The 24,807-nt window shown below is 37.1% G+C and overlaps 1 protein-coding gene across 3 annotated transcripts in view; it reads left to right on the top strand.

Annotated features, from left to right (window-relative positions):
* The first annotated feature begins 3,205 nt into the window (after window positions 1-3,205).
* The window catches only part of LOC117402736 (ral GTPase-activating protein subunit alpha-2-like), a 179,479-nt gene continuing 157,877 nt past the window's right edge, over window positions 3,206-24,807 (top strand). For all 3 annotated transcript variants that reach the window (XM_034004162.3, XM_034004163.3, XM_034004164.3), the window contains exons 1-3: window positions 3,206-3,499; window positions 17,643-17,753; window positions 20,628-20,677. In XM_034004162.3, the coding sequence (XP_033860053.3) occupies window positions 3,394-3,499; window positions 17,643-17,753; window positions 20,628-20,677 (267 nt within the window). In that variant the 5' untranslated portion in view covers window positions 3,206-3,393. The remainder of the gene's footprint in view (window positions 3,500-17,642; window positions 17,754-20,627; window positions 20,678-24,807) is intronic.

Below are 24,807 nucleotides of genomic sequence, written 5' to 3' on the forward strand. Positions count from 1 at the left end.
TAAGCTTTAAGGTCTTCTTTATATAGTCAGTTAAGGCTGTCTGACAGAGGCAGCACGCTTGGATATCACTCCCAGAGATACATGCTCTAGATTCCTCTACAGCTTCCCTTTGTATGGCTCGACTCTCCCTTTCTTTCTTTCAATAGCTAGGTTGGCTCTGCATGCCAAGCATGCTTTCTTACATTCTCAAAAGAGCTTGGGAGTTTTTCTTGATGTAGAGCCAACACAGTGTTTTTGTTGCTCCCTGACCCTGTGAGCTTTGAGCAGGTTTGACTGGATTGACAGGTAGAACACATAGACCAAGAGTGAAGTTAAAAGGCTATTAGATGCATGCTACCATTGTGTCCAGTAGCCTACCACACAAACACCATTTATTTTGTTTAAGAACATAACAACGCTGTTATGCACACATTGCAGTGTTCTGTGGGCTGAATTGTGCTACTTTAATATCAGAACATTTCAATGCTGTACAAACACTCATTGTAAATGTTCTATTTGTATGTTTTCATTTTCTTTTGTTTTTTATTCGCTTAAGTGGAGTGGAAGTCCAAAGCGATCCTTTCAACAGACTGGCCCTATTGACGCTTGTCCCTATTATATTCTTGCAGGGACATTTTAACGGGATGATATTATGCTGAGGGTTTCATTAACATGAAATTCAGTTAATTGTGTGTTATTGACTTATGAGTATATTTTCAAAGTGTTTCATTCCTGTCTTTAATAAAAATGTCATTTTTTGAAAGGACAGAATTAGATTAATTCATTTGTCTTGCATTTCTTTGTGAAAGGAATATGGAGAAATATTTACATTGTACTGGACATTGCTCCAGAGAAATCCAAAATGGTCGATGATTTCACCTGTCTTTTTGGCAACCCATTATAGAACCGATTGGTCTGTTCAGGCTTTACTTGAACCGATCTGAGAGCTCCTCCCCATCAGCTGAACCGGTCTCAGACCGATCTGAGAGCTCCTCCCCAGCAGCTGAACCGGTCTCAGACCGATCTGAGAGCTCCTTCCCAGCAGCTGAACCGGTCTCAGACCGATCTGAGAGCTCCTCCCAGCAGCTGAACCGGTCTCAGACCGATCTGAGAGCTCCTCCCAGCAGCTGAACCGGTCTCAGACCGATCTGAGAGCTCCTTCCCAGCAGCTGAACCGGTCTCAGACCGATCTGAGAGCTCCTCCCCAGCAGCTGAACCGGTCTCAGACCGATCTGAGAGCTCCTCCACAGCAGCTGAACGTGTCTCAGACCGATCTGAGAGCTCCTCCCCAGCAGCTGAACGTGTCTCAGACCGATCTGAGAGCTCCTCCCCAGCAGCTGAACGTGTCTCAGACCGATCTGAGAGCTCCTCCCCAGCAGCTGAACGTGTCTCAGACCGATCTGAGAGCTCCTCCCCAGCAGCTGAACCGGTTTGAACACAGCTATAGAGACAGGTAGATTCTGAACACAGCTATAGAGACAGGTAGATTCTGAACACAGCGAAAGATAGGTAGTTTCTGAACACAGCTATAGAGACAGGTAGATTCTGAACACAGCTATAGAGGCAGGTAGATTGTGAACACAGCTATAGAGACAGGTAGATTCTGAACACAGCTATAGAGGCAGGTAGATTTCAAGTGGAGAGGAAGCTTGTATGCCTACAGCTAACATTAGCATCTACTGCAATGATATATGGTGCTCAGAAACACACCCAGGAGCAAACCATTCTTTATCACAGGACTTTGTTTTGAATATTGTATGCCTTTAACAAGCTTTATTGATGTTGCCCTTAGGTTGTAGCTACTTTTGCATTTAGTTAAACATTCTCTTAAATAATTAGAGAATAAAGATGTTCATGTAGGAACACCAACCACAGGAAAGCAGAGCACTTAAAAAGTATTTTGATAACAACTACATTTTTAAATGCATTTTATTTTCAGCCCCCCACAGGTTCAGCTGTAGTTTGACATGCTAAATTATCTTTAAATGCTTACAAACTACATTCATAAAGAAACATGCTCTCTGCAGATATTGTTTTGGGGATTTTCAGTGTACAGATACAAAAAAAAAATGTTTTAATCAATCTCCTCATCCACTGGAGTCTGATAAATACAACAAAATGAATCAGCAGTAGAAGTGGCTGGCGTTGCTGTTACTGCTGCAGCAATATTGCACGCTTCAGTAACTAGTGCGTGCAAATTCCGATCCTGAAAGGGCTGCTTGTTTGGCTCCAACACAGACCATTCACGTCCCACTTCCCAGAACTATGGGTAGTAATAAATGATGCTTTTCTAAATGCGCAGCTGTGACTATAGAAACTGGTGCTCTGTACCGATGCTGCTGGAACCCTCCAAGAACTTACTGCGGTGTTTATTTGTTATAGTTTCCTTACAGTAATGGTTTCGACTGCAGTAAATCTGTATGTGCTCTAGCTTAAAGGATGCTCTAAACCTTATAAATGTAGTATTCATTTTTATTTCTTACACATTTAATATTCAATGTGGTGCATTACATCCCACTTGGCAGTGGTTGCCACCATCTGTTTTCCCTGGATTGCACTGCTTATGAGGTAGCTGTCCATGGTAAACAAACTATCATAAATGTTAATCTTATACACTGCAGTGTTGTGATCTAATGTATTAACAGATTGATATTGGATCTGGCACAATGGCCACCATGAGCATCAGCAACTGCATTCCTATCCACCAGACAGCCACTCATATCAATCGACACGTTTTGTTGGCCATTTGTGGTACAATATGCACAATGTATCTCTTTTTGGTACTCAATAACAGAAAGAATACTTTACCGCTGCTGTTAGTATGTAGGTAGTCAGATCAAGTTTAGCAGAACAGTACACCAGTGGCCAGTAATATATCCAAGTACTTAACTCTGGTGTATCCAAAAATCGATATACCAAACACTGTTACTGTTGTCAGATATACACAGCATAAACACACTTACCCACCCTTTGCTTTTACAAATTATACAGTTATAAGAAACATTAACGTTGTATGAAAAACGAAATACCTGCACTGGTAGTAAAAAAAAAATCGAAAAACAGCCAATTTATAACAATGGGATACGTGTAAAGATGTGATCTAGAAAAAGTCCAAATCTGAGTTTGCGCAATTCAAGCCGCTTGCAGGTTAAGGATTTTTCAGTCAAATGTTATTCAGCAGAGCAGCGGTTAAAAAAACTCTGGTTACGTGCCCTTCAATTGCAGCGAGCGACGTCTTACGTAACTGCGTATACGTCACGGGCTTTTCTGTTGGGTTTCCGTGTTTACACACCCACGAAAGGAGGAGACAAGCATAGCGCCAGATTAACACAAGGCGATAGAAGAGACAGTAATACACCGACTGCATGGTAAAACGAAGAAAAAACAGCTGCCAAAATAGCTTTCTATAACGGAATGTTTTCTCGAAAGAGCCATGGAGACGTCAAGAAATCTACACAGAAAGTTCTGGACCCAAAGAAGGATGTACTGACCCGCTTGAAGCACCTCAGGTCTCTGCTAGGTAAGTGGACAGATCCAGAGACACACACACACAGTCAGTGCAGTGGTGCAGTGCACCCCAGTGTTATTGTCTTTACGAGATGGCATCGGTACTAGTTGTAACCACTTGGCTGGTGTTAGTGGTAGAGAGATCTAAGCAGGTACTGTTAAGTTCACTGATCTTTGCAGATGTCATTGTCCACCGAATACGGAGGCCATGTAGGGGGCAGTCAAATACTGCTGGCTGTAGATGCGCTTCACTTCCTGACAAACTGGCTGCTGACCTGTGCCGAATTGTACTGTAGTGGTCTTTTGCATTAATATTACGATAGTGACAGCCTTGTCATTTGGAGTATTTATTAATTGAAGCATTCACTCTAATGAGTTAGTCATGATAGAAGCAAAGAGACCCGTGCTGTCAAATAAAAGGTAATTCATGTGCTTTGGTAAAGCCGGTTGTCTAACAGTACTTTCTGCTGATATACCACTAGCTCGTTTTGGTTTCTTGCCAGTCTGCCAGTTTATGTGTATACTGTATTTTTAAATGAGCATTAGGTTTGTGGCTCTCCAAAAAAATTATAAAAATAAATAAATAATAATAATAATAATAATAATAATAATAATAATAATAATAATAATATGCATGCTTTTAACTGTGTATTTAATATCTTATATTTTCCATACAATAAAGAACATTAATATGTACAATATAGGCCACTGTACATAACACACTACTTGTACTAATAAGCAGTTTTCATGTTTTCTTCTGAGATTCCCCCCAGCTCACTGAAGGTGGGGCAAACTGTAAATATAAATCATTAATGATTGTCCATCAAGACTTCAAGGCAGGAAAAGGCTGCTTTTTGCTAACAGTAATCTGAAGGCGACCACATTGTCACAGGGAAGCCAGTGGTGGGGATTAGACTCATATTTTGTTTCTGGATCCGAGTATTAATTTAAAATTAAATGAAATGCAGTGCTGATTATGTTGCTGGTCCAGCAGTGTATCTATTAATAGCTGGTCAATACATTTACTGTATTACTGTAACGCCCTGCTTTCTGGGGTGTTTAATAGCATCCTCACTAAAATTCAATTTGTCCAAAACTCTGCAGCCAGAGTTCTGTCTTGGTCCTGCTCAAGAGATCACATCACTCCTGTCTTGGAGGCCTTGCACTGGCTGCCTATCAAGTTCAGAATTGATTTTAAAATTTTAATGCTGACATGTAAGGCTCTTCATGGGCTAGCTCCGACTTATCTGTCAGATCTTTTATCTTTTTACACTCCCACTCGCAACCTCCGCTCTGCTGATCTCAGACTGCTGTGTGTCCCGCCTGCTCGCCTGCGCTCTATGGGCGACAGGGCCTTCTGTTATGCCCCCAAATTATGGAACTATTCCACTAGAGATCAGGGACTCAGCTTCTCTGAGTGTTTTTAAAGCTAATTTAAAGACTCACTTTTTTAGAAAGGCGTTTTTATGATTGTTTTATTTCCTTGTGCTTTTTTATGTATAAGCTTTTTATTTTATTTCTGTACTATTAATTGTGAAGCACCCTGAGAATTGCTTTTAAGGGCGCTATACAAAATAAAGTTTATTATTATTATTATTATTACATGAGCAAGGCCTCCCTGCAGGTGATGCACAGTGTAATTGTGAAAAAAGAAAAAAAACTAAGAAATGTCATTGATACTGTATTATGACATTGAAAAATCGTTTGGTAGCTTAGAAACACTGACCCTTAGCCTGCACTAGCACACTGCAGTGCAATTCAATGATCCATGGATGTTGTAAAACACTTGAAGCTACTGCAGGAGATTTAAACTTCGTGGCACTTTTGTTTAACACAAGTATCCTTAAATTATGGTAGACTGTATAAAGTATAAAGTATACATGAAATAACCAAGAAAGTAGGTTAAAAGAGGTTAGGTTATTTTTATTTTTTTCTTATGATGGGTCACTGCAAATCTGTGTTTGTTTTTGTTCAGATTAGCTCGGGCAGGTTGTTCCATTAAAGAGGAGCAGTACAGTGGTGGATGTATAAAACCAGTGCAAAATGATCCAGCTTGAAAACACAGATGTAAAGAGAAAGATTGTAATTCAATCCAGACAGATGCAGCATCGCTATAGTATTGTACTATAGTTAACGATAACCTGTAATGAAGATACATTAGGATGAACTGCAGTGTGTGCTGAGACAGGGTCCTTGTGTAAGCTTGACCCTGCAGCACGAGTGCTGTAGTAAACACAGCTGGTATGACAGGAGATGTAGTGTGTGGCAGGGTTTCCTTTCCAGCGTGCACAATGATTCGTTACCTCACTTGCACTGCAGAGCATTTCTGTGCCAATGACTATTTTCACTTGCCTGTTTTTGTGATGTGGAGACGATGATGAGTTTAGACTCTGCACAAAGCAAGAGGGTTGAGTCAATGTGATTTGAGTTAGACTAAGTGAAAGCTTTCCTGTTTTATTTGGTTATATCAGCAGCCATTAATGTCATGGTTGGCTAAGCAGGTCTGCTATTAAGAAATGAAAAACTGGAGGACACCTGACTTCCATTAAAAGTATAAACAAAGCAGCTAGACCTGTAAACGTTCTTAGCAAATGAAGGAAAATCGCAAAGCACTGTACAGTACATAGCAGAAAAAAGAACAAACCATAATATATTTGTATAGCATGTCACACATATAACTGCCACAATCAGACCATTTAAATAACAGTATACATATAATACAAAAGCAGCAATTTTAAGGTTACATTAAAACCCACTAAGATAAGAAAGTCATTTTATAAAAGTGCGTTTTTAGTCTTGACTTAAACTGTAACGGTCCCAGCTTCCTTGACAAACGAAGGCAGAGCATTCCATAATTTAGGAGCTCTACAAGAAAAAGCCCTTCCTCCCGTGTTGCTTTAGTTGACCCTAGGAATAACCAGCAGCCCTGCATCCTGTGATCTCAGAGTGCGGTTTGGAAGATACGGGGTCAGTAACTGCTGCAAATAACTAGGTGCTAATCCATTCAGGGCACTATTTTAAAATCAAAAGATTAACCAGAAGGCTAACATGAAGCTTGTTTGAGGATAACATACGTACTGCAAAAGGGCAATAAAAAATGACAACAGTTTTAGCACAACTTAACGAGCCCTATTTGTCAAGGTTATTTTTTTTTGTTTTTCAGGATTAAAAGCTTGCATGCCCTCCTGATGTTAGGAGGTGCTTTCTTGATTTACTTTCTAAGTTACTAATGTTTGTTTTCATATAGGCCTAGACAGTCTAGGCTTCTCTACACAGCTACACAAAAGCCGACTCTGAATAACAAAAATGCATACCCTAGCACTTGTTTTGGGAAATTTGTTAAAATAATAAAGGTGCTATAAAATGCACTTAAAAAAAGGTCTATATTTATTAATATATTAGGGGTGGGCATCACTATTGATATTTTGATATCCGGCGCCTCCTTAAGACTCACCTCTTCAGACAGCACCTGTAGAACTCCTCTGTTTTTCCCCTTGGACACTTATCACCCTTCCTTAATTGCGCTTTATTTGCTCTTATCCGCCCCCTATTTTACTGCATTTAATCCTGTACTTCAGAGTACTGTAATCTGCCAAGTGTTTAATCTGTAGTATTTTGTAGTTAATCATATCTTGATGTAACTATCACTGTCACTGTTATCTGTTGTAGTATTGAATGGATAAGGGCGTCTGCTAAGAAATAAATAATAATAATAATAATAATAATAATAATAATAATAATAATAATAATAATAATAATGATATCAATAATGATATCAATAATTTCCATATTGTGGTATCGTGAGATTAAAAATTCATGTACGCTTTCAGAGAGCTAATACTGCTAAAAATACAAACGCAGTATAATCAAGTTTAATTTATATTAAGATACAACAAACCATATACATTGTCAGTCTCATGTTGAAACACCACTCACTAAAGTATTATTTAACCATTTTATTCCATTGATTGGCGTTTAGATACCAAACACTATTTGCATGCTGCGTTAAGCACTATCATATTCTGAGATATGCGCATGTGTCAGCAGTTCATTGCATTTTGTCAGTGTTATTACTTACGGTAATATTAATGTATTTTTAAAATGTGAGCTTTCGGTATTATAAATCAGATGTACTTTTTAAAACATCAAAACATATCTCAAAATTCAGCATGACACCGTACTTTATACTTTTAGAGGTGTTGTGAGTCAGCATTTACACGCAGCAGTGGAAGATTCAATTCCTTCTGGATTGGCTAGAAAGTCTGGACTCTTGACCGGAGGGTCGTGGGTTCATTCCCAAGTGGGGGACACTGCTGCTGTACCCTTGAGCAAGGTACTTTACCTAGATTTCTCTAGTAAAAACCCAGCTGTATAAATGGGTAATTGTATGTAAAAATAATGTGATATCTTGTAACAATTGTAAGTCGCCCTGAATAAGGGCGTCGGCTAAGAAATAAATAATAATAATAGTAATAATAACAAGACCTTGTTGGATAATGTGAAGCAAAGCACCACTAACTTAAAGTAATGTATTGCTTTTCATATGTAAATATCAGTTAACATCTATATATGTTTGATATTGCAATTGTGTTATTATATTTCTTTGTTTTGGAAGACTTCGATATTATCTCTTGCTATCGATAAACATGCACAATATCGATATACAATTTTCATATTGTTGCCCACCACTAATACAGTAGTTCAGGTTTGACCATGGATTCAGTGTAAAACAAAAATAAGTTTTGAGTCGTTTGACGGATTTGCCTGAAAAATAGTATGCACTGTCCCCTGGGGTAGCTCTCTTGATGTGGAAGTAGCGTTCAGTCGCTTGTGCAGTTTGAGATACAGATAGTGAAGAAATGCAACACATTATATTTTCCAAGACAGTTTGGAATTTTAAACTGAATGAACATGCTCGGGTGACTGAGTATACCTGTGTTTGTTTCGTGTAAAAAATATTAATCCTTTCAAAAGTTATTCACATTTTCATCACCTAATGTTTTCTTTTTTTTAACTGTTTATTGGGTTTTGAAAAGAGAAAAATTAAGCAATCAGTAATACAAGATACAGATACAGTTAAAGATATAGGACAGCAGTGTGGAGTCGTGGTTAGGGCTCAGCCGACTGCTTTTTTTCACACTGCGGACTCACCATGCAGCCACCCAAGAGCTACAGCGTCAGAGGACAACGCAGCTCTCGGGCAGCTTACAGGCAAGCCCGCAGGAGCCCGGCCAGACTACAGGGGTCGCTGGTGCGCGGTGAGCCGAGGACACCCTGGCCGACCTAACCCTCCCTCCCCTCCAATTGGCCAAGCGCCGCCCCCTGGAAGCTCCCGTCCTCGGTCGGCAAAGGAATAGCCTGGACTCGAACTCGTGACGTCCAGACTATAGAGCGCATCCTGCACTCCATGTGGAGCGCCTTTACTGGATGTGCCACTCGGGAGCCCCTTGATCGTCTTTTAAGCTTTTTACAGTCGCTTCCAGACTGTAAATTCGTGTAGGTTTGGTTGGTACATACTGCAGCCTTATTGTTAAGAAAACGATTTCCCATAACCAGTCATTGGCAAATGTGCATAATAACTGCCAACTTACAGTATGAGGTACAGCACAGTATTTACTGGTGAGATTTCTCAATAGATCACACCGCTACTTCTTTCACAGCATGCCTAAGGATCCTTTTGAGTTTAACAGCATAATGTTCTTGGTTGTTAAATTGTAATTGAGACCGTGCAGTACATGTACTGTAAAATGTGGTATGACAGATTGATCTGTGAGTGGTAGCTGATGTCTGGTGCAGTGAGATAGAAAAGGTGACTGCTTATTGTAATTCTTGAGACGAATGACCTAGGCTACTGCTGTGTGTACCATTCATTCATCATTAACCTACGCTTGCATTTTCAAAAGCCAGGATTTAGATTTGAAGCAACAGTACATAGTACGGCAGCTGAACTCCTGCTTTTTGATTAAATGTGAAAGATGTAAGGTACTGTACTGAATAGTTTTTTCCAGTATAATATATATATATCTTTCAGAGCTTCTGTAAACATCAACTTTAATTCTTGTATTACATTGATAGTGCATGATACAGTAATGATAAAATGACCTGTGTAAAATAGCAACACAGTCTTCCATATTTCTCCTCAAGTTTTGATGAATAAATGCAGACCTAAGGGCAGGGCATTTGTTTGTATTTTGAACGACAAAGAACACACCCAGCACTCAGTGGGAGAAATATTGATTTCTGTCACTTGATAGATCTTATTATGGAATAAAGTCATACAGATGACCTGAAGTCGACACAAACCAATGATTTATAGTAAATTTTGTTCATTAGTCCTCTTTAGTATTTTCTTGTTTTCTGTTGCTCTGTCATTTGTTATCTGCATGTTTACACACACTAAATATGAGTCTACAGAATATTGGAATTTTAGATTGGGAGGAAGTTTCACATTAAAGAAGTGTTTTGACCTTGTACAATCACTTGTTGAAATGCAGGGATCAGATACCATGTTGTTGACAGTACGTGCTGTAGAAGATTGGAGAGGTAGGAGATCTGTAGAGTAGTTCAAGCACAGAGTCCATCACAGGGTTTGAATTTGATGCATCTTCCACTTCTTAATGATGGACTTCACTGTGCCGAGAGGGATAACCAGCGCCTTTGAAATGTTCTTTTACCCTTCTCCTGCTCTGTGCTTCTCTACCACTTTATCCTTGACTTGTTTCGAAAGCTCTTTGGTCTTCATGGTTGCTTTGTTGGATCACTATGTGATTTGCATCTTTAAAGTCTTTATATACCTGAGGGAAATTATCTACAAGTTAAACCACTTTGAGTACACACAGGCTGAAACCATTTTACTAATTTTGTGACCTTTCAAACAAATCATTTGCACCTGAGCTGATTTAGGGCTGCAGTAGCAAAGGGGTTGAATACTGATGCAACTGAGATTAATCTGTTTTTCTCTGTAAATCTTATTTATATTCTATATGGGTAGTTGACGTGGCGTGTTGTTTTTGCTTTCCATGGAGCAAAAAACAATTTTATTTTGATTAAAACTGTGTCACATAGTAAAAGGCTTTGTATTTAATCTAAGCTATATGAAAAGTTGCAAAATGCACAACAATTTTGGGGGGAATTTTGAACTAACATGATCGATGTCCACTGGTGTGACTGTTATGAAGGGCCGCAAAATTGAAAAACATTGATAATTTTAAGAATAATTAGTAAAAGTCCACTCTCAAATTCCTGGCATGTCAACACAGAAGTGTGTTTATAAGAATGATATTCTTCAAGTCTATACATGACATTTTTAAATAGTTATGATAGGTTGTGTGTTGTCCGCAAAGAGGACGTCCCATGGTGTGACACCATAATGTGATTTTAAAACGTGTATTTACTTGGACACCATTGCAGTGAAGAGGGTCCTTCCTCAGTCAGGAAGTATTAGACGACATCGCTGGAGCACATGGTCTGGCCAGAGGGTGATTTATTTATTTTTATCATAAATGTATCAAAATATTGCACTTTTCTAGCACTGCCCTTTGTGCCCATCTGTTGCATCCTTTGGTGTGACACCTTTTAAATGAGAATGCAAAAAATGTATACCTTTTTAATCATTAGACTATGAAAACCAATGAGAAAAGAGGGGGGGGGGTGAATACTTCTGCAAACCACTGTATATGGCAGTGACCAAACATGATTATTTTTGAAAAATAATTGGCCAATGAAGAAATTAAAGGTTTGCCTCTGGATAACACGAGCTGGAGCGGTGAGGGGCGGACGGTGTTCAGTTTTCGAAATTAAAATTATTAGTGTTAGCGTATATTTTGTATGTTTCAAACATATTCTGCCATAGCACTTCTCTTACACTGTCTTGTACACAAGGTATTCAGTACATATTTTACTGAAGCAGTACAGTCACTAGAGGTACGAGCCCACTGCTTTGGATCCTATACCCTGCTCCATACACGGCAGCGGCGCCATGTAGAGTTGCTATGTAAAGATTTTGTAGCGGATTTTAATAACAACTTATTATATCAGTTAATATTATTATTATTATTAATTTCTTAGCAGACGCCCTTATCCAGGGCGACTTACAATTGTTACAAGATATCACATTATACATTATTTCACATTATACAGATATCACATTATTTTACATACAATTACCCATTTATACAGTTGGGTTTTTACTGGAGCAATCTAGGTAAAGTACCTTGCTCAAGGGTACAACAGCAGTGTCCCCCACTGGGGATTGAACCTACAACCCTCTGGTCAAGAGTCCAGAGCCCTAACCACTACTCCACACTGCTGCCCACCTTAATATGAGTAAGTGACATGCCCTTGGTACAGTAGCTCTCCAGAAAATGTACTTTCTTTTTACCCAAGGGACATATCATTATTACACACGTGTGTAATAATGATATGTCCCAATGTAGTATACAATTAGACACAATGTATTAATGTATAAAATATCTTAATGTATGTGTGTCACAAAGGCGGAGGAAACCAACTTTGAGATTCCCTTGGAAGTGAAGCAAATAAGAAGCAACACGGCTCAGGAGTCAGTTGTAGACTTTTGTTATAAATAGATGGCAGATTTGGGTCACAGTAACAGAGTAACACAAAGAAATCCTTTTGAAATTCCTAAAGCACGTTATCTAGAAAACTCAACATTTTGCTGTTCCATTCAAACGTTTTGTTGAAGCTGTTTGCAAGTCGAACCTACTCTTTCTGTAACTTATTCTGAAACAAATTGTTTTCAGCCTACTTACAGTAGGCATGTGAAGTGAAACAATATTGTTTTTATATGTTACATTAGTTATCTCTTAATGAGATGTTAAATCCAAGATTAAAACAGTGAAAGTTAATGCAAAAAGAATGACTGACTTTCTGCAAGCATCACGGAACAAACAAGAGGCACCAATACAGCATTGTCCTTGTTCTGAAGGTGTCTTTACTGTACACCGTAGTCTTCAGTTCCAAATAGATTAAAGGGAAAACAAAAGAAATGTATGTAGGAAATTATACATGTATTGTTACATGTATAATGTTTCAGATATTTTTTTCTTTCTCAGCTTAAAAAACAAAGTTTATTCTGCTGAACTGTACTGTACAGTTTCAGCAATCTGCATCCAGTCTGTACTAGAGAATACTGTAGATCACATACAACAAGCATATCAGTTAAAGGTCATTTCTTTGTTCTAGTTTATGCTACTGTATAAAACCACAAAGCAAAAACAAAACTGCATAAACTACTGTATTATAGATATTGATACATTTTAGGAATGGGAACAGCTTGTCCTTATTTTTGCTGGAATGCTCGAGGAAGTGTCTTAGAATGCCCCTCTGACATGGCTTTCCTCATCTCTCCTTAAGCTGTCTGTACGTGCTGCTGTTTTGCATTTGGTTGAACTCTGACCTGCGGATATGTTGAGACAGCACCCCCTCCAGGAAGCAGCAATGTGTCGTGAACTCTTTCCTTCATGATACTGTTGATGAAGAGTCAGCATGTTTTCCTGAACAGCAGGAAAGACTGAAACACAATGCAATGTGTTGAAAACGATACATGTGAGCTGGTCAGATAAGACGAATGCTGGATTAACACTGGAGCTCCCTGTGTGTTATCAACAGAATTCGTTGCTGAAGCAGTACACTGGCTTAGTTTATGTCAGACCGGAAAGTGAACTTTCTGTTGGAATGTTTGATTTCCACTTACTCATGGATTCCTTCTTTTAATTTGTAATGCAATATCAGGATACTTTACAGCTTTCCTCTTTTTGATATGAAAATTGTTAATTTTTTTTACCCATGTTTAAACATAACACTATCAAGTGTGTTAACCTATTTATAAATCTATAATACTTTGTGCTGGGTCAAATATTAAAATAAATATTTTTTGACATGTATTTGGATACAAAATTCAGATGTTCGTATTCGCTAGAAATTACAAAAATACCTTGCACTTATTTACCACCTCACCAAAAGTTGTGCTACAGTTTCAAACATGGCAAATGAAAAAGAGCTCTGTGTGTTCTGCAAGATTGATACATTAAAAAAAAAAACACAAGATCAACACAGCACCTCTTGAGACTATATTTAAAAGTTTTAGACAGCAAAAAGTAAACAAACCAGACTATGAGTGTGCAAGCATAGTGCTCTCAATGGAAAGCAATCTGTGTCAAAAAAGCATTGTGCTGCTTTAGCACGAATGAGAATCTCATGACAGAAAAAAGGCAAACACGTAATTCTGAAATGATTCGCTTAAACAGTGCCCAACTCGCTGTAAATGTTGTGTAGTGATTTTTATACAGATTGTATATATTATATATTTTTGTGTTGCGCCTTGCGTTATGTGGAATGTAATAAACGAGAACCAAAATGGTGAGTCTTTTTCCCTTCATTTTACAATGCCATTTCCATGTTAGTTTTATTTGAAGTGTTTAAAGTTTTTTAAACAGTTTTTGTTTGGTTTCGTTCAGTTACAATAAGACACAAGTAAACCTCATGTTATCACTTTATGAAAACGTGTCGATGGTCACTGTTTACTGTGAAGAAACGGCAATGGCAAGGAATGAAAAAAAAAAAAAATGCATCAGAGGTCGCGCTAGCCTTTAAAAATGTGCATTTATAAAAAGCATGCCATCTCAAAATCTGCGTGTAATACTGAAAAACAGTAGTATTTACAACACTTTTGGTGGAAGTAGTATTCATTATTGCACAATACCACTAAATATAGTTTGTTGTTTTAGTTTAAGTTTTTCCAAAGATAAAGTTATTGATAGTTTTACCAAACCTACAGATGTAGACCTAAATATCATTGCAAGCGATCAGTTTTCAAGAAGCATGTAATTGGGCTGTCAGCTTGTTTGCACAGTGGTTTCAAGCCAGGAACAAAATGCAAAAGCTGAGTTTAAATCTAATGTCCATGTAATTGATGGTTTACAAAGTGATGATGAAATTGTTTTTGTTATTGAAAAAAATAAGAAATATATTTCTTGCTGTTTAAATGAGGAATGAAAAACTACATCTCCCAGAATGCCATAGCTATCCAAGAACACTGATTGACTAGAAATCAGTTAAACTAATACATCTGTTCGTAATTTAACAAGCCAGGCAGGTATTTAAGGACAGGTTTGAAAGACAATAGCTGTCTGTTGGAAGGTAATGAATTGTCTATAGACCTTAATATGGTCTGCATTAAAACAAAGAACCGTATTCCTTCGAATTTAATATGCCCTCGAATTTAATAAGCAGCCCAAATTTCCCACCCTCAATTTGAGGAAAAAATAAAACCTCAAATAAATATGCATTTAGGCATTTCCGATCTGTATAAGCTGGTACTGTTTGCTAGAAACGCTGAAATTGTAAAATCCTCTCTATGAATTCCTCAGGAAGCTAATTTTTTTAAAATGGCTGCCTGTATGTCCTGGATGAGATCAGGCAGTAACAGTAAGTCTTTGTTTGTTTTTTCTCGGCAGTCAGTCACGTTGCTGCTTCTGTACTCGGCCAGTGACATTTTTGTTGCTTTAATACACGCATCGCTATACTGTACTCGAGTTTAAAATGCAGGCTATTTCTGAGAAGCAAAAATGGTTCAAAAAGTGCGTCTTAATTTGAAGGAATACAGTAATTAAACCTGTGACGTGTGTATTTAAAGCAGTAAACCGGATTATCGTCTGAAGGTACAGTCAGGATCCTGTTGAGTTTAATTAGCGCTCCAAAACATGAGCTAGGGTTTATTTTTGTTTTCTATTGTTTGTTAATAGAAGTTGTGTTTCCACTGGAACAGGGGCACCACAGAAAAATAAACACACAGACACCTGTTTAAACCCGTCCTTTGTTGTCGAGCTTGCTTTATCCACCAAAGACAGTGTGAACCCAGAACTGTGTTCAAAGTTGCTGAAAAAAGTTTTACATTAATGTATAAATGTATTACCCTATGTGGCAGGGTACACCCCACCCCTGTGTGTATTTTGTATTGTCTTGTGGCAAAGTGGTAAGTGGTACGTGCAGGTGCAGGGTTGATGCAGTGCGGTAATGAAACACAGAGAGTTATAATCCAGTTTGGAACAGTTGTATCCAGGTCTGGTGACCAAATAATAATCCCCGGCAATACACAACAATGTGTAGAGCATGGAGTAAATAACAACAGGGTTACAGTCCCAAACAATAAACACAAATATCCATCCCACAATACACTAACACGGTCACCAGTCCTGGGTGCGTGCAGTAGTGCTCGTGGTGGGTGATAACAATTAGTGACTGTGGTGTAGTGTTGCTCCGGGTAGTGCTGGCCCAAGGCGACAGCTCCAGAGACGTGTTAGCCGTTTAGTGAATTCACAAAAACAAAAGACAATTACTAACAACGACAAAGCAAACAAAACACTCACAAACTCTTTTCTCAATACAATTGTGTTTGGGAACTCTCCCGGTCCTTCCAGTTCCGTGCTTCTCTGAACCAAGTGAAGGAAAAGATTTACGATCCCCTGTCCCCTTTATGCTGTCACGCATGACCCCTTGGTAAACGTGTGCAGCTGTCTCTACTGTCTGCAGCTGCTACATCGTTTACCTTCTGGGTCAATACGTTCCTGCAATGGAGTCTCACCGCCTTCCAGACTGACCGACTTCCCGGCCCAGGAAAGAACTGTCAGGCCAGCCCCTCCAAAAATACTGCAAGCTACAATGTCTTTCGATGTTTGACAATTATTTTCTAAAGTAAGATGGCAAGAAAGAAAAGTAAAGAAAGTAGTGTTTGGGATACTCCGGTAACACAACTAATCTGTGTGACCATTTAATGAGATGCAGAGGTCGCGCTAGCCTTTAAAAATGTGCATTTGTAAAAAGCATACCATCTCAAAATCTGCGTTTTCAACCAGAACGTCTGTGTTTTTACATATTGCATCAACATAGTTATATTATTTTTCCAGTGTAACTATTTCATATTAACAAAGTTAACATGCAAAACAGTACACAGTGTAATTAACAGTACCGGTAGTAGAAATAGACTTCTTTTGAAAAACCCCCGTTCACGACGTTAAAATCAGTGTTGTGGAACATGTACCAGTGTCTCTGCGGGGAGCTGTCAACACCGTAACTATTTGCAGTTTTGCTCCCAAGTCAAAAAAAATACTTGTGCTCTTTCCAAATCAAAGTCTTAATAATTCTCAGGAACTTCCATTGAAATTGTCATGTTAGATGATCCTCACGTTAACGACAGCGTTTGCTGGTCTGCACTCTGTTCTGACAGCTAAAACCCTGTTCTGCTGGTACACTACATGGGACCTCCACAGATTTGTTTTATTTTGTTTTTTTAAAAGAGGATGCAGGGAGCAGTGGAACCATTTTTACACGTTGCTTTGCATAAAACTACTTTGTAATATAAACAAAATTATTGGATAAGGATGAAAAAGGGAAATGTTGTCTTACATCTGTGTTTTAGAAACGCACTGCTGTTATTGTTTTGCGTTTTATTAAAGTCCTGTGTAGATTTTCTCTTGATTGGTTGTTACTCTGACTGGTTATGGATTTAAACAACTTTTTATTTTTATTTTGCTTTGATCCCCAACTGGTACAAATCAACACGAATAAGGTAAAAAAAAAAAAAAAAAAACAGTAATTTAATGAATTTAATTACTAAACTGATGTAATCAATTTAATATGCATAATAGTTTTTAAAGCGTTACTTGCAATGTTACACAGTAATCCACATCTCCACATGTATTACTGTGGGTTTTTTTACCCTGTCATAATGTCCATGAATCAATGCATCGATAGTGAAAAATTAGGCATCATCCCAGCCTTAGCATTTATCAATCAAAAGATCAAAGGGTGATGTCACAGAAATGTTTTAAGCACTGTTATTAAGTTACACTTGATGTTCTGTGCTTACAGAACGTGCACAGAAAATGTGCAGGCCAATGTATACAGTACATAGCGATCAATGCATGAGCGTTCTACTCAAACTACGTTTAACTGTCAACTGTTAACTGCTTTTCATTGCATTAGACCTGAATGTGATCGTAAGGCAATTTACTGTTACACTAGATTATTTATGTATTTGTTTTTAGTTAGTTATGTTTGTAATTAAATAATGTGATATGTAATACCATACAAAAAACAACACACTTTTTCAGTGGACTTTCATTTTCTTATTGCAGATATCCTGGATGGGGGAGAACTAAAGACGTTCTTTGAAACAAACTGCTCTCAAATTTATTTTATCTTCTTTGAGAATTTCATTACACTGGAATATAGCTTAAAGCAAAAAGGTAAGTACTTTACGAGTAATTAATATGCCTTGAAATACTGTACAACTCCCTGAATAGTCACACTTGTATAATGAGGGGAGAGGGAGGGTGAGAAAGGAAACACACTATTCTTGTTCTGTGTTGCTCACAAAGATTTGAGTGATTCAGTACTCTAAAATCGTATTCAATAAATGTTCAGTCCAGACAATAGTGCTTTCTCAATGTTGCTGCATAACACCAAGATGATTTTCATTATAGTCAATGATTCTAGCTTTTCTAAAGTCTTAAAAAAGTGGCCTTTATTTCTTTCGTGGTATGGTACTGCACATAATTATCAAAAGGAGATGCAGTACCAAAGCTTCTTAACCTCCATTTATTTATTTATATATATATATATATACACACACACACACACACACACACACACACACACACACACATACACACACACACACATTTTTTTAATAGATAAAGATCATCATTACTTCTAGTTTGTGTACCAGTATCCAGAATTAATTGGTATTCCTGTTCCTAAGGTGAATTTTGTTGTCTTGCTTGAATGTACAACTGGCAGTTACACAACCTAGACTGTTAGGCAAAGGACAGTTGTTTTCTGAAGCCACATGCTGAAGCAATGCTGTAAAACACCTTCTTTGAAGCACTCTCTTTTTCTATTGAAGCTGTAGAGTTATTCTTAGGAAATTGATCAGTTGCCCGGTCTGTGCTGTTTTAATCAATTTAAAATCCTGGACAATGGGTGCAAATAGCAGGTCTTGTTGGCTTGTTGGCTGTTTAAAGAAAAATAATTGATTGCTTAAACATTTCAGACCAAGTTACTGGCATCAGCTATTCTTTGTGTGTGATAACCTTATTCAAAAAGCTCTTGTTTTGACTTTATCTTGAGTAGAATATTATTATTATTATTATTATTATTATTATTATTATTATTATTATTATTATTATTATTATTAAGTTCTCCAAATATATTTCAGATACCTAGCTGTTTCTGAGTAAGAACTTAATGAGAGCATACTGTATTAATTGGCAAAACAACATGTTTTTGTTCAGTTTCTGTAAACTTAATTTTCCACAGATCATGATGTGCAGCCCCAAAACTCAAATAATGTTTTTACTGAATGTTACAGTTCCAGTGCTGTAGCACACCTTTGCCTTTTATTTTCCAGTTTTTTTACCATTATGCTTGGTTAATTGTCGAGATAATCAAAGGTTATCTCATCAGTGCACAGTTGTTGGTTATATAGACGGCAATACAAGTTACTCTTAAAACAGTATTTTTGTTTGCGGTGGGAAACATGAAAATCTCTTAAGAGTAAGCCAAAAACATGTATTTTTCTAATACAAGATTGATCATTGAAATACAGTACTAAATGTTAATATTTCAGTATCAAACAGTTTACACTAAACTGTCCCACAAGAAGCAAGTATTGAGTTTTAAGTCACTGAACAAAATGGTTCTCTTGCATGACTTATCATGTCTAAATTCCCTTTGTACTAAAAATGTTCTTTATGACCTTCGTGAGTGGTGGCTTTCATTAATGTTCCTACCCACTACTGCTTGTATAAAGACTCAGACTCATTAGTATTTCTGTGAGGTTTTTTATTTTTTCTGTAACCTGTATGAACGAGTCACCTTACTTTTTCAATATCACCCATATCTCAAATCATAAAATCTGTACCTTCTGTACCACAAGAAAGAGAACATTTTCAGCAAGTGTTTCAACAACACATCTTCATTAGTGGTGAGGCTGCCAGGTGTTGCTGTGTGTAGTCGTACATGTTCCATGAGTAGAGAGGCAGAAACATGTGTCATTTGCTGTGTTATCAGTTATTGCTCTTTTAGTCCCTGTTCTTGATTTGATTTCTGGGAATGAAGTATAGAGCTCTTTCCATGCTGTCTGAAACTGTGTTTAGCCTTACTGTAGGTATAGTCTAGGTAATGAGCACATTTTAACCACACAGACCCGTTATTTTATGAAGCTGTCAAGGGTTAAAGAGGATTAAAAGCTTCTTGCAACGTTACTCAAGGAATTTGAAAAATATATTAGTTGCAAATACTGACAGTCAAAGCCAGTGCTTGACTTTAAAAAAAGGTTTTAAAGTTTGTGCAATGCATATATTATCAGAAGTATTTACAGATTAAAAGATATATCAGAACAATATGCTTTTATAAAATCAGCAACATTTGATGTGTTTGTTTTTGTTCACTCCACTTATCTAGTGGTATTTTTCAAAATGAGACAGCCAGGGAAGTAATGACTTGCATGCAATTATGATAACTAATGGAATATTATACGTTAGAAGGTTTGGTGCTTTAACATTTTAAAAAACAAACAAACAAACAAACAAAAACATACCTAGAAAAACAGAACTAATGGGTGACATGTACAGCTAAGGCCAAACGTTTTGCATCACCTGGAATTTTAGGATTGAGATATATATAAAAAAATATATATATAATATATATAAACTACAAAATGATATCACAAAAGTCTACCGGAAGCCATAATTGTAGTACAGTATTTCATGTTAGGTTTCGAAATGTCACATTTTTCAATTTTTGTTAAGTATATGGAAAACTACAAAGTGTATTGACGTTACATTATTCAGCAGGTTTAATTCCACTTTATGAAGCACAGTTAGTTAATTCTATAGGGTGATGCAAACTGTTGGCCAGAGCTGTATAGCCATCTACTGCAGTAATAGTAGCAGGAGTGTTTGGGTTGTTGGTGTGGCAAATCTGTCACAGCTAAAACTAAAACTGTGGATTGCAAAACAGGTGTAAAACACAGTGGAGGGCTACAGTATGGAAAAAAAATGTGTTCTTTGCATAGAGTAGACCCTGCTGACAATGTCTTGTTTACATTTGTTTTTCAGGGAATAAATCCCAAAGGGAGGAGCTGGACTCCATTCTCTTTCTTTTTGAAGTAAGTTGAACGGCAAGCTGAAGTTCACATGCATTCCTTCTGGTTTTATATTCATAATCTATTGCTTAAATACAGATACAAATACTACACACATGCGAGTCATATTTAAAGCAAAGGCAGCGATTGTATACCTCTCTGACTGAAGTGTGCCTTTGCTTTTGTACTTGCCCACTGTGCTTTCTAAAAGCTGAAATATTAAATATATTTTTGTGTTGTCATGTATGCTTACAGGTTTTATGAATGCATTAAAAAGCAGACTCCATGTAAGACAGTACATTTGCTTTAGATATAAACTAATAATAATAATAATAATACAACCCTTTCTAACCGCGCTGCACAAAGACATTAAGAACTTTTAATCTACAGTAACACAGAATAAAGCTGCAAAACATGTTTCCACAAAATCTTTTTGGTGACACAAAGGTAGTCATAATTAGGAAGATAAAATAAGTTGTTAAAGTTAGTACAGAGTACTAGATTAGAACTGCAGATTCACTCGTAGACTAAGTGAAATCTCATTGCTTAACATCTACAAGACTAAGTGAAATCTCATTGCTTAACATCTACAAGACTAAGTGAAATCTCATGTATTGACATCTGCAAGACTAAGTGAAATCTCATTGCTTAACATCTACAAGACTAAGTGAAATCTCATACATTGACATCTACAAGACTAAGTGAAATCTCATGCGTTGACATCTACAAGACTAAGTGAAATCTCATGCATTGACATCCTACAAGACTAAGTGAAATCTCATTGCTTAACATCTACAAGACTAAGTGAAATCTCATACATTGACATCTACAAGACTAAGTGAAATCTCATTGCTTAACATCTACAAGACTAAGTGAAATCTCATTGCTTAACATCTACAAGACAAAGTGAAATCTCATTGCTTAACATCTACAAGACTAAGTGAAATGTCATTGCTCAGCATCTTCAAGACTAAGTGAAATCTCTTACATTGACATCTACAAGACTAAGTGAAATCTCATACATTGACATCTACAAGACAAAGTGAAATCTCATTGCTTAACATCTACAAGACTAAGTGAAATCTCATTGCTTAACATCTACAAGACTAAGTGAAATCTCATGTATTGACATCTGCAAGACTAAGTGAAATCTCATTGCTTAACATCTACAAGACTAAGTGAAATCTCATACATTGACATCTACAAGACTAAGTGAAATCTCATGCGTTGACATCTACAAGACTAAGTGAAATCTCATGCATTGACATCCTACAAGACTAAGTGAAATCTCATGCGTTGACATCTACAAGACTAAGTGAAATCTCATACATTGACATCTACAAGACTAAGTGAAATCTCATTGCTTAACATCTACAAGACTAAGTGAAATCTCATACATTGACATCTACAAGACTAAGTGAAATCTCATGCGTTGACATCTACAAGACTAAGTGAAATCTCATACATTCACATCTACAACTAAGTGAAATCTCATTGCTTAACATCTACAAGACTAAGTGAAATCTCATTGCTTAACATCTACAAGACTAAGTGAAATCTCATGCATTGACATCTACAAGACTAAGTGAAATCTCATTGCTTAACATCTACAAGACTAAGTGAAATCTCATTGCTTAACATCTACAAGACTAAGTGCAATCTCATTCATTAACATCTACAGGACTAAGTGAAATCTGATTGCTTAACATCTACAAGACTAAGTGAAATCTCATGCGTTGACATCTACAAGACTAAGTGAAATCTCATGCATTGACATCTACAAGACTAAGTGAAATCTCATTGCTTAACATCTACAAGACTAAGTGAAATCTCATACATTGACATCTACAAGACTAAGTGAAATCTCATTGCTTAACATCTACAAGACTAAGTGAAATCTCATGCATTAACATCTACAAGACTAAGTGAAATCTCTTACATTGACATCTACAAGACTAAGTGCAATCTCATTCATTAACATCTACAGGACTAAGTGAAATCTGATTGCTTAACATCTACAAGACTAAGTGAAATCTCATGCGTTGACATCTACAAGACTAAATGAAATCTCATGCATTGACATCTACAAGACTAAGTGAAATCTCATGCATTGACGTCTACAAGAGTAAGTGAAATCTCATTCATTAACATCTACAAGACTAAGTGAAATCTCATTCATTGACATCTACAAGACTAAGTGAAATATCATTGCTCAACATCTACAAGACTAAGTGAAATTTCATTTCTTATCCTCTTTGTTTGACTCAAATGATTACAAGGATAATAAGTCACTGGGGGGTCAAGTGCTTCTTATCACAGAAGCCATGTTCTGCTGCTAGACTGTAGTGCCCAACCGTCATTGTGTTGGTTGTTATTCTGTTTATGGTATTGTTTTTTATATTATTGAAGTGAAGAGCACTGCAATCACACATTTTTGTGCAGCACTTTATTACTCCTGATATGTGCTTTACTCATGGTGACTTGTTAATATGACAACATATTGTAATTAGCCTATACTATGTACTGTAGCTACATTTTTTATTCAATGGAATGTAGTGAATTATTTGAAACTAAGATTGCGCTGGTTTACAAACATGACAGTGAATTATTTACAATGCATTAGTAAGACCTCACCTAGAATATTGTGTTCAGTTCTGGTCACCTCGTTACAAAAAGGATATTGCTGCTCTAGAAAGAGTACAAAGAAGAGCAACCAGAATTATCCCGGGGTTAAAAGGCATGTCGTGTGCAGACAGGCTAAAATAATTGAATCCATTCAGTCTTGAACAAAGAAGACTATGCGGTGATCTGATTCAAGCATTCAAAATACTAAAAGGTATTGACAATGTCGACCCAGGGGACTTTTTCGACCTGAAAAAAGAAACAAGGACCAGGGGTCACAAATGGAGATTAGTTAAAGGGGCATTCAGAACAGAAAATAGGAGGCACTTTTTTACACAGAATTGTGTGGGTCTGGAACCAACTCCCCAGTAATGTTGTTGAAGCTGACACCCTGGGATCCTTCAAGAAGCTGCTTGATGAGATTCTGGGATCAATAAGCTACTACGAGCAAGATGTGCTGAATGGCCTCCTCTCGTTTGTAAACGTTCTTATGTTCTTAAGGTTGCTTACTATACCAGAATCTAAATCATTAATGTAGATTTAGGAATAGTAGGACCTAATACTGATCCCTGTGGTACACCACTGGTTACCTTGCTCCATTTTGAGGTTTCTCCTCTAATAAGTACTTTCTGATTTTCTACATGTTATCCACTCCCTAATCCACGTGCATGCATTTCCTTGAATCCCTACTGTGTTCAGTTTGAGAATTAATCCTTTGAGCAAGGTACTTTACCTAGATTGCTTCAGTAAAAACCCAACTGTATAAATGGGCAATTGTATGTAAAAATAATGTGATATCTTGTAACAATTGTAAGTCACCCTGGATAAGGGCGTCTGCTAATAAATAAATAATAATAATAATAATAATAATAATAATCTTTTATGCTGGACTTTGTCAAAAGCTTTCTGGAAATCAAATAAACCATGTCGTATGCTTTGCAATTATCCATTGTCGATGTTGCATCCTCAAAAAAATAATTTCAGTTTAGTTTAACTGTGGTTCTCTGTCACTTCACAAACACACTATCACCTGATTATGTTGGCCAATTAAAGTCTGATTATTGTGGCAATTGCTGGGCGTAGTAACTACTAGCTTGATCAAAAACTAAATTGAAATACTTACACGAAAGTATAATATTTTTAGTGGATGAGGAATGAGGAGAAAATGTAAATCAGTTTATGAATATTCAAAAGAAAATAAATGTTTCAAAGTATACAAAAAGCAAAAATAGCAGAAGTGGGTCAGATGAGGCAGAGGATGCATAGCGCTGCAAATACTGCTGCATCGAGGTACATGTTTGCGCTGATAATAAAAGAACATACTGAAAAATAAGAGACACATTAAACTAAAACAAGAAAGTGAACTGAGAGACAAGCTGTCCATTTATGCAGCTTTTACACACACTTTTATAAAAAGAGATCGCAGAATGGCTGTGTTGATGAGTTTGTCAGAGCGCTGTGCTTTGCTGGACAGCCACTGTTTATTGCAGAGGTATGTATTGGTGACTTTGTGCGACAGTACTGTCTGTCCA

This window comes from Acipenser ruthenus, chromosome 5, assembly GCF_902713425.1.
Source record: "Acipenser ruthenus chromosome 5, fAciRut3.2 maternal haplotype, whole genome shotgun sequence".
NCBI classification, from domain to species: domain Eukaryota; kingdom Metazoa; phylum Chordata; class Actinopteri; order Acipenseriformes; family Acipenseridae; genus Acipenser; species Acipenser ruthenus.